This window comes from Ipomoea triloba, chromosome 13 (assembly GCF_003576645.1).
Source record: "Ipomoea triloba cultivar NCNSP0323 chromosome 13, ASM357664v1".
Lineage (NCBI taxonomy): Eukaryota > Viridiplantae > Streptophyta > Magnoliopsida > Solanales > Convolvulaceae > Ipomoea > Ipomoea triloba.
In genome coordinates, this window is record NC_044928.1 from 19,663,434 (window position 1) to 19,674,391 (window position 10,958).

Here is a 10,958-nt window from a genome sequence, read left to right on the forward strand (position 1 = left end):
TAAGTAGAAGTTCAATCTTCTAGACACTTTCATTTATGCATAAAGTTTTGGAATTTATCTTGGTGCAATATTAGTCTTTTACTATATAAATGGAGGAGAAATGTTAGAAATTTATATAGTAATAGTGATTAATTTTCAGATGTACTACCAAAGGAAATATAAATAATATTTGGTGTTGTGTTATAATTATTATTTAAAGTTTGGTAGGAATTTATTTTGATTGGAAAGATCTTCTGGTAAATTAGAAGAAGAGTTTTAATAATGTCTGCAGCAAAATGTACTGCTTTTTAAAAGTCTACTGCAAAGTCTGGTGCAAAGTCTCTCTCTCTATGTGTGTGTGTGAGATTTTCCCAATCAGTGACAATTATATTTTAATTGTGAATTAATTTAAATTAGGATTACTTCCAGTTAGTATTTTTATCTATAAATATGAAGAAGAATCTGAAAAATACAGTCACACAGTTCAAGACAGAAATTATACAGTCACATAGTTCAAGAGAGAATAGAGAATTTATTTCTGTTTAGTCTAATCTTGGACCTTCATAATCCTCATGTTTTAATTTCTCATACACCAATTTCTTAACAAAAACATACCTTTTACTAAAGCACAAAAAGTCAATATCACCTCCACTGAGGCTTGAACCCACAACCTTCCATATAAGAGTACAAATTGGTGTCACTAGACCACAAGGTCTTGGTCTGTTGCATTATTATATATCTTGTAATTTGTAAATACAAGATTTATTGAAATTGAACTTTTTTATACATGTTATATTAAGTGAATTTAAATTTCATACATCTACTTAAGGTAGTCATTTAGCTGAATTGTTGATAAAGACGACTTTAATAATTTGGGATGAAGCTCCATGATGCATAAACATTGCTTTGAAGCTTTAGATCGAACTATGAGGGATTTGTTTCAGTTTGTAGACCCTAACAGCTCAACAAAAACATTTGGTGGGAAAACAGTTGTCTTAGGTGGTGACTTTCGTCAGATACTACCTGTAGTCCCTAAGGGTACCAGACAAGATATTGTATCTTCAGCTATAAATTCATTGTATCTATGGAATAGCTGCAAGGTATTGAAACTAACCAAAAATCTACGTTTGAGTACTGTTGATGCTCATGTGGATCTACATTCTTTAACAGAATTTGCCAATTGGATTGCTAATATCGGCGATGGGAATATTGGTGGACCGAATAATGGATATGCAGAAGTTCAAATACCAAAAAGTATGCTACTGTCGTCTAACAGTGATCATATAGCAACCATTGTGAATAGTACATTTCCTATGTTTGTGAATGGGAATTCAAGTCCGCAGTTTCTAGAAGGTCGTGCTATCCTAGCACCAACACTGGATGTGGTTAATTCAGTAAATGAGTATATGAGTGCATTGCATACCTCGGAGAGTAAAACTTATTTTAGGTCCGACACGGTGTGCAAAGCCGATGCAGATAATGGGATTCTTGCTGATGCACACACACCAGAATTCTTAAACGGCATAAGAGTCTCGGGTGTGCCAAACCATTCATTGACATTGAAAATTGGATCACCCGTCATATTAATGAGAAATATTGATCATTCTCTTGGTTTGTGTAATGGTATCAGATTGATAATTTCCAAGTTAGCAGACCGTGTTATTGAAGCACAAATAATGACTGGTGCTAACCAAGGTACAAAGGTGTTGATACCAAGAATGTTGATGTCACCGTCTGATCCAAGGTTGCCATTCAAGTTTCAAAGAAGACAGTTTCCGTTGATGTTATCATATGCAATGACGATTAACAAAAGTCAATGACAAACTCTATCGCATGTTGGATTGTTACTTAAGAAACCTGCTTTTGTACATGGACAATTGTATGTTGCTACTTCTCGGATTAACAACCCATATGGTCTTAAAATATTGATTGCAAATGACTCAAATCCAGATTCTACATCAACCACAAATGTTGTGTATCATGAAGTTTTAAATAATTTGTAATTTTCTTCGAATTTATTATTACTATTTTTATTATAAGTTGCATTTCTGTATTTTTGGTTTACCATTTCAATAAATTCATTTTTTTGGGTATTTAAAAAAAAATTCATTTTTTTGTTTGTTTTCTGAATATAATAAATTCAATTATTATTATTATTATTATTATTGCATCAAATTGGATAATAAGTTTTACAATTTTTATCCCGTGCATTGCACGGGTACTAATCTACTTTTTTTTTTTTTTTTTTTTTATGAGACCGGGTACTAATCTACTTAAACGATAAAAAATTCAACCACTTAAATGTTTGACAAAACAAACCCTTATACTTTATAAAATATTATTACTCATTTAGTTATTTGTGCCAAGCCCATATTCAAAAAATAATAAATTAATATTAAAGAATTGATTGCAAGTTTGAGATAATTAAAAAGGATCTAGCAGGAAGGAGGCATAGTCAAATTATAAAAGATATAGAGTATCCCCATTGAAAATGATGAAATAATATCCATTTGTCTTCTAGCTTGCTACATCTTAAATTAAAATTTTCAAACTTCTACGGTATTTTACTTGCACTAATAACTAGGCATATATAGGTCCACAAATTTATAAATGTCCTCAAAGAAAAAAAAAAATCAAATAATTATGCTACTACATACGAACAAAGCTGTTTGAAACTTGAGTAAAAATATAATGCCTTTAGACCATTTTTGCATATAATTATGCGATGCAAATGTTTTGTTTGCAGTTAGGTAAATCCGCTTAAAACGAATTGCTTTTGTATCTTCACCAATGACTTTGTAGCTTGTATTGCATTTCGTTCAATAAATTTCTACCAACCAGCTTTGAGGACACACACACATATAGTTTATAGTGTCTTTTCTATCCCAACTAATGTTTTTATTGATTATGTTTCATATATTTGTCATAAATATTTGTATAGTATTTCAAAGTGCTTTAAAATTGGGCCTCAAGCATATTAATGTTTTTATTGGTTATATTTGATATATTCTCATAAATATTTTTAGAGCATTTCAGAATGATTTAAAATTTTGTCTCAAGTATATTAATGTTTTTGGCAAAAATTTGTGTGAGACCGTCTCACCGTGAGACGAGTCGAATCGGGTCGGGTCAAGATAGAAATGTAATACTTATATACACAAATGTCATACTTATATGCTCAAATGTAATACTAATCATGAATAAAATTTTTGTTACAAGGATAAATGTAACACTTTTAAGGAAAAATACAATACTTTTAAATTTTGATTTAAAAGTATTACATTTTTTCTCAAATGTATTATATTTTCCCTTATAAGTAAGGGACACTTGTCAACATTACTTATTATGAAAAATGTATTACTTTTTCTCTTACAAGTAAAAAAAATTGTATTCTTGATTAGTATTATATTTGAGCATATAAGTATGACATTTACACATATAAGTATGACATTTGCATGTTGCTTCGACCCGACCCGACCCGTCTCACGAATAAAGATCCGTGAGACGGTCTCACACAAGTGTGACCCAATGTTTTTTATTGATTATGTTTCAAATATTGTCATAAATATTTTTATAGTATTTCAAACTGCTTTAAAATTTTGCTTGTATGTATATTTTGGCTCTATCCCTGACTATCATGTAATTTATTATAAACATTACATTGTAATTTATTATAATATATTTTGTATTTGAACCATATTATCGGTGTTTGATATTTTGGTATCGACATTTTTGAATTAGTTTGAACTTTGTCCCTGCTCAAAAAAATTCCTGGATCTGCCCTGACATATCTAATATAATCAAGAGTTAAAAATAAGAAAAAAAGTGATAACAATTTTATAATTACTATGATGCATTTGGATACACATAATAATGCATTCATGGATAATCGATAGGGCATTCATGATCTACAATAGTGCTAATGCGTGCACTATTAATTATTTACAATTGCATTATTAAGCGTTTTCAAATATACCATCATAATTATGAAAATGTCATCCATACTTTTTCCTATTTTGTCTTCAGTTTTTAACATTTAATCGTCCTTGATTTTAAATCATGTGATGAAAATTATACCTATTTTAACAAATGTTATCATATATTTTATTTAAATATAGATATTGTTGGTTCATTATTTTGAAAAAAAAAAGGTCAAAATTTATTCCATTTTTTACAAGATGATCTATTTTCACATGATCTTTAATTGGACCAATGAAAGAAATAGAAATGATGATTGATGAGTGAGTAGTAATTTTCAAGCATATTTAATGAATTAATTCTATTTTTGGTCCTAGATTTATAAGTGATAGTCCATTAAGTCATTTTTATCAGAACATTCACTTTTGGTTATAGTATTATTGTGACATAATCATTTTTGGTCATTTATCAACAAAACAGTTTAAATATCGTTAAATACAAAGATATTTCAATATTCAATTATGATTTTTTTTCAAAAAAAAACATAAAAAATATAGCGGTTCAATCTATTTTGTATAAAAAAGATTGAAATGTCTTTATATGCAACGACATTTTAACGATTTTGTTGATGGAAGACTAAAAATGGTCATATTACAATAATATTACAATTAAATGAGGATCTTCTAATAGAAAAAGATTGAAAATAAATTTATCACTTATAAATCCAAGACAAAATAAAATTAACTCCATATTTAATTGTATTCTTCAGGGGTCCCAAAACCCCTTACTTTATTCATGCAAAAAAGAAAGTCTCTCGAGCTAATCAATTTTCCGCTGCAAAAATTTATGAAGAACCGAAGAAAGGGAAAATTGGGGAGGAGAGAGAGAGAGTAAGGGGCAGAAAAGTAAATTACAGAAGAACCCAATTAAGGGGGTGAAAACATGAAATCCTTAAAAAAGCCTTTCACACAGTCACAGAGACTCAGAAGTCACTGTCCCCGTTTCCCAAACCAAGCAATATTTCTTTACTCTGACCTACAGATATCTGACGGCCACACTCGATTTACACGTCAACATTTGACCACGAGATCTCGACACCTGTCCGGCTTATATTCCGAGATACTGAAATTGAATGATAGCATAATGATGTTAAAATTATTTGACATTTTTTAAGTTCTGAACCACCCACCCGCAAGACTACTGCCACCCCACACTTACTGCTCTGCTGTCTCTGCTGCACCACTCACTGTACGGCACTTCTCTCTTTAATGACTATGGCCACAATTTTCGACTTTTTTTTATATATATATTTATCAATACATATTTTCTCAAACTTATTGAAGCACAAAGTCAATAGTCAATACTCTTTTTGGGTTTGAATCTGTGACCCCCCATTTAAAAGAGTTACAAAGGCGTCATTGAGTTACAAGTTACTTGGTAGGGGTTGAAACAATCATTATTGTAGACCATCAACCATGGTTCAGACATCTTTGTGGACCATACTATTAAATAATTTGCATTCAGTACACAAATAATATATACTTTTACGGGTCGTTTGGTTAGAGAGAATGAATTAGATGAGAAAAAAATTGCAATTCTAGGAGAAAAGAATAATACTGGAATAATGTGAGAGTTTAAATTTCAATGTTGGTTTGAAGGAATAAAATTACTGAGAATTTCAATTCCAATGTTCGGTATACATGTGAATTGAGAGGAAATAAGTAGTATAAAGTACAAAATGCCCATTGTTGTTGTTGTTGTTATTATTGTTGTTGTTGTTGTTGTTATTATTATTATTATTATTATTATTATTATTATTATTATTATTTATAAAAAATGCCCAATGTTTGATAAAAAAATGTCTTCATTGTTACTGTTGATAATGCCTCTTCAAATGACACAGCTTTGCGGTTTTTCAAGAGTAAGCTTTTGTCTTGGGGTGGGTCTTCTGTTAGGGTTCAATATATGTACATGAGGTGCATAGCCCATGTGTTGAACTTAGTGGTCCAGGATGGGTTGAGATTTGCATATCCTTCTGTTAAAAAAGTTAGGGATGTTGTGAGATGGGTGATGAATTCCCCTACAAGACTCAAGAAGTTTAGAGAGCTTGCTAATCTTGTTGGGGTAGAAGCCAAATCTGCATTACAACTTGATGTTCCAACAAGATGGAACATCAAATATATCATGTTGAACACTGTCATTCAATACCAGAGGGTCTTTGAAGCTTATGAGGAGATCGATTTCTCACTGTCTGCTGATTTATCTGATTCTGTTCCAAATCTTTTAGACTAGCTTTCTGTGGAAAGCTTAGTCCTCCTTCTAAATGGATTCTATGAGATGATTGTAAGAATACATGGTTCTCTCTATGTCACTTCAAATAGTTTCTTTTATGAGATTTCTAACTTGAGTTGCATGCTGGATGACATGATTGGATCTGATACAAGCTCTGAAAAGGTAAACTATAATTCTGTGAATTTGTTTTGCTTTTTCTGTATGTGTTTCTGTAACATGTTTCTAATTTTTCTGTGTTTTTTTTTTAAAAGGCAATGAGGTCCCAAATGAAACAAAAATTTCAGAAATATTGGAGAGATCTAGAAAAAATGAACTTCTTGATATTTTATGCCAATATCTTGGACCTTAGGGATAAGATTGAGTATATGCCTTCCCAATTTGCCCAGTTGTATGGTGAAGAAAAAGACAAATCATGTTTTGCAGCTTCTATGGTTGAGCTGTTTAATGACTATGCTGCCACCTACCTTGTCACCTCTAGTACTGTCACTTCCGTGCAATTTGAACCAGTTCATGTCCATTCTCAAACTTCAGTTAGAAAACCTCAATCTAGATTGAAAAGCCAGCTGAAAAAACAGAGAATGGAGAGTGGTGGGGAATAGTAATCAGACTGAACTGCAGATTTACCTTAGTGAAAACATAGTGGAAGATGGAGAAAATGGGGAATTCGATGTGCTTAGGTGGTGGAAGCTTAACAGTGACAGATTTCCTATTCTCTCTAAAATGGCAAGGGATGTGCTAGCTGTTACCATATCAACTGTTGCCTCTGAGAGTGCATTCAGTACTAGTGGTAGGGTATTAGAAACCTTTAGGAGTTTCGGAGTTGTGGAAGCCCTAGTCTGTGCACAAGATTGGTTGAGGGAACCTAATCACCCAATCTCTATTGAGGAAAACTTGGATGAGGTTGAAAGATTAGAGAAGGGTAAAATTTCTAACATTCGATACATTATTTAAATTGTTAGCTTTTATTAGTTACACTTTCTAAACTGTTTTGTTTATGTTTTTGTGCAAAATTGTCCACTGGAGCTGTTGTTTTTTTCACAAAGTACTGTTGGAACACTACCAACAATTGTTGTAATACATTTATTAACACTCTCATTTCTCTTTATTTTGCTTGCTAAATGCTAATACATTATGCACGTGTTCACTGTTGTTGGCTGTTGAGTAAGTCTGTTGAGGTCTTTGAGGCAAGCATACATGTTAGAACTGCTAAGTGGCCTTGTAACTTTTTTATAAATGTTGTTGCCCTTAAGAAGTAAAGCCTCTCAATCCCTCACTAACTGTAACCCCTCGTATTTTCCGATAAGTTTGAGGTTCGGAAAATAGGTCTTTAAGTTATGACATTTAAGAGAAGACGGTTTGATGCTCGAAATAATTTTTTTAAGGATTAGTTATCGATAGGCTGCGAACTACGCACCGGTCACGAACCGAGAAAATTTTAAGGATATAGATTCAGTTCGAATTTTCTAGAATTGGGATTATTAAATATCATACGATTAAGCCTGAACTTCTAGTTAGTTCAAGAAAATTTTAAATGGACTGTAAGGGATGAATTGTTACGGACTCTGTACCTATAATTCGCGAGAGACCGAAAAATTCCCAAATTTGGTGATTTGCGACGGGATTATTTTTAGGATAATTTTGGTATTAGAATTTTCCCGAATTAAGTTATAATCCTCCGAGCCTTCATCTGATTTAACCATAAACTGGCCAATTAAATTTGTGATCTTCTTAAGGACCCCATAGGGTGTTGACAAGTGGCAAGCAAATCTAGACTAAGATTGATCATTTAATGCTAGCATTAATGAGGTATGGAGGCATTGCACTTGGTTGCTTGATCTTCAAGAACAAAATCCCAATAGGATTGGATCATTAATTGTTTGTCATAAAGGGTATGGAGGGGTTGCACTTGTTACTCCCATCTCAAGCCAAAGTTAATGATCATCCTCTCTCTCCTACACACTCCACCTTCGAAAATAACACAAGGAAGAAGAAGGAAGATTAGGCTTAGTCTTCCATTGTGATCAAGGAGCTCCCAAGTATTTTTCCAACCCAAGAGACTAAGTGTAGGTAAGACCTTAGACTTTGTTGGATATGATCATCTCTAGAACTTAAGTGTTAACGTTTAGTGCATGAAAAATATTGTTATTATGGTGATGTTTTAGGGACTTTGGATTCAAGGAAAGATCTAACGCTTCTACGGTTTTAGAAATCTTCTATTGAGGTAAGGAATTCCCTTAAGTTGGAATTAGTCACTTGAATTTGGATAATTGATTTTGGTTGAAATATGGTGTTTTTGGAGCTTTGGGGATATTTTTGTATACATGTTCATAGCTTGGATATGCTTGTATATGTTGTATTTATGTCCATATAGGCTTATACTTGTGAAAATAGTGAAAGGAAATCAGGGTAGATTCTGGCAGCAACTTCCATGATTTATTGGGAAAAATTGGTAAGGTATTTTGACTCCATTTTTTGTAGATATGTAGTTCAACAAGTGTAGAACCTACATATAAAATTTCATAATGATCGGAGTAGTATAAGTATAGTTTTCGGAATTTTTCCCAAAACTGGACGGAGAGAAAAATATTTCGGACCAAGGGCAAAAAGGGAATTTTCTGTGTTTATTCGTGGATCAAAGTGACCAAAACTTTTGACGGACATCAAGTACTATAAGTTGGGGTTCTACCATAAAAATTTCAAGTGAAAAAGAGTTCGGGAACTATTTTTACCGGCTCAATCTTTCGGACTGCGCCAAGCTGAAATTTTCTGAATTATGCTTAGTATGATTATGGATGTGTTAGTGATAATTGTGAGGTAGTTAGTGAGTTAATGGTGATCAGGTGATGCTAAGGACATGGATTAATGATAGAGATTAAATGATAATCTCATGATTTTGGGTTATGGTTAGGCAATGACCTTACCTATTAGAATTTATATATATTTGGATGTACGATATCCTCAAGTTATGATCTAATGGTGTTGATCATAGTGGAAGTTGTTGAGGACGATAGTTAAGGATGTTGGTTGATTTTAAGTGTGAGATGGACATATGAAGTGTATCCAAAAATGTTTATGAAAACTTACGTTGAAAAACGTATGCTATTTTGATATAAAGGTTGTCAAAACCTTATTGTTTGAGAAAATGATGTTTGAAAATCCTTCAGGGGCTAAAGAGGTAGCCGATATCAAATATTGGACTCATTTGTGAAATATGTCCAAAAGAAATGATTTAAGAAAGAAAAACTGAAGGAAGGAAAATGTTTTCAAACCCTTAGTTTCTGGAATAAGGTGGGGACCTACGGGAAGGCTTAAATGCCACGGCCCGGGGTTGGAATAAGGGTGGACCTACGGGAGGGCTGGAGTGCCATGGCCCTAGGTTGGGATAAGGAGACCTACGGGAAGGCTGGAAATGCCATGGCCCGAGGTTTGTATGATCAATTCATACTACAGAGCGAAGTCTATTCGCTGAGAAGAGATGGAGTTATGAAAAAAAGAAAGCCCCGTGCTTACTCAGGGGAAACTAAGTGAATTTTTGACTATGAAAATTATTGTTACTCTAGGCTGCGGTTCAGATTATTATGAGCATTAGAGCTGCGGTTCTATTTGCAAATGATGAAATTCTTGGAAATGAAAGTTTTGCAAACTTGTCTGAAAGGACATGAAAATGATTTTTTAAACTTCTAAACTAAAAATGTTTTCAAACCTTTGTCTACTTTTAAGTGACAAATGGATTTTCTTACTTAGCCGTCGTGCTAACTACACTTCATTGTGTCCTTTATTAGATGCAGATTAGTGTGGACTCTAGTAGCCCGATGAGCTCTAAACAAGATGGGAGTGGATGTCGATGTTGTAAGTTTAGCCTTAACGTTTGGGTATAGGAGAGATACCTGAGCGTGGCGGTAACACCGAGTTTTCTGCTGGTTAGACGCTTCCGCAATGTATTGTAATATTAGGATTTTGTAATAAATCCCAGATGTGAAAATTGGGGTGTTACACTAACTCACTGTTGGATATAGGGTAAGTGGTAAGGAACTAAGGGCAAAGAATTTGTGCCTTTCTGGACTTCTGGACTTCTGGTATATCACTTCCCTTCATCTCATTTTCTCATTTATTTTGTGTTTTTACTGAATATTGAATCAATTGTCTAATGTTGTTGCTTATGGCTATGATACGATGATGCTTCCACCATTAGTCTGAATTAAAAGGACTTTGGGAGTTTGTGTTGGTATGTTGCTCTGAGACAACTCAAGAAAAATTTGCCCCTAAACTCTAACATGAAATGGAAAAAAGTACTATGAGCTTTTTTTTTTTTAATTTTTTTTTTATAGCTTAGCTTCTGTACTTCTGTAGTTCTGTTTATTGGCTTTTAATGAATTTCAAGCTTTAATAAGCAAGAAAAGGAATAGAGGGATACGGTTTTAAGTGGCTGACTGGTTGCTGTAATCTGAATGTTGAATTGCTGATTGCTAAATGCGCTTACTTGAGTTACTTCAGTTACTTGATGTCTAATTCCTTGTGAACTTTTGTTTTGATTTTTGAACAGTCTGTACTAATGTAACTATAACACTCTTAGACAGTTAAACCTGGACTATTGCACAGTTTGGACTTTGAATTTTGCAAAGTTTGTGAATTGCAAATTTGTAATTTGTAAGTTTGTAAATGTTAATTTTGTTGTAAAATTAATTGTCCTTGGGCATTTGAACTTGAATGAGGTTAAATTTTAAATACTTTTTTGTTAGGTTTTTTCAATCTGAATTAAAACCAAAATC

The 10,958-nt window shown here is 32.9% G+C and overlaps 2 protein-coding genes across 3 annotated transcripts; both read left to right on the plus strand.

Moving 5' to 3' along the window:
- The first annotated feature begins 905 nt into the window (after positions 1–905).
- Positions 906–1,799, plus strand: LOC116001320. Its single transcript, XM_031241205.1, has one exon. It carries the CDS (start codon positions 906–908, stop codon positions 1,797–1,799), a length of 894 nt encoding a protein of 297 aa, XP_031097065.1.
- A 4,054-nt stretch (positions 1,800–5,853) lies between these two features.
- Positions 5,854–10,024, plus strand: LOC116003167 (zinc finger BED domain-containing protein RICESLEEPER 1-like). Of its 2 annotated transcripts, none has more exons than XR_004094630.1 (2): positions 5,854–6,351; positions 9,972–10,024. XR_004094630.1 is itself a non-coding variant. In XM_031243333.1 (2 exons), exons 1-2 carry the CDS (start codon positions 6,235–6,237, stop codon positions 6,786–6,788), a joined length of 465 nt encoding a protein of 154 aa, XP_031099193.1. In that variant the 5' UTR covers positions 5,854–6,234; the 3' UTR covers positions 6,789–6,824. The 2 variants fall into 2 exon arrangements, 1 of the variants encoding a protein (XP_031099193.1); XM_031243333.1 differs by lacking the exon at positions 9,972–10,024 and adding an exon at positions 6,441–6,824.
- Positions 10,025–10,958: the final 934 nt, after the last annotated feature.

Coding starts and splice junctions, on each gene's coding strand:
- LOC116001320 (XM_031241205.1), top strand. CDS start 906: ATGAGGGATTTGTTTCAGTTTGTAGACCCTAACAGCTCAACAAAAACA.
- LOC116003167 (XM_031243333.1), top strand. CDS start 6,235: ATGATTGTAAGAATACATGGTTCTCTCTATGTCACTTCAAATAGTTTC. Junction 6,352..6,440: donor CTGATACAAGCTCTGAAAAG/GTAAACTATAAT, acceptor TTTTTTTAAAAG/GCAATGAGGTCCCAAATGAA.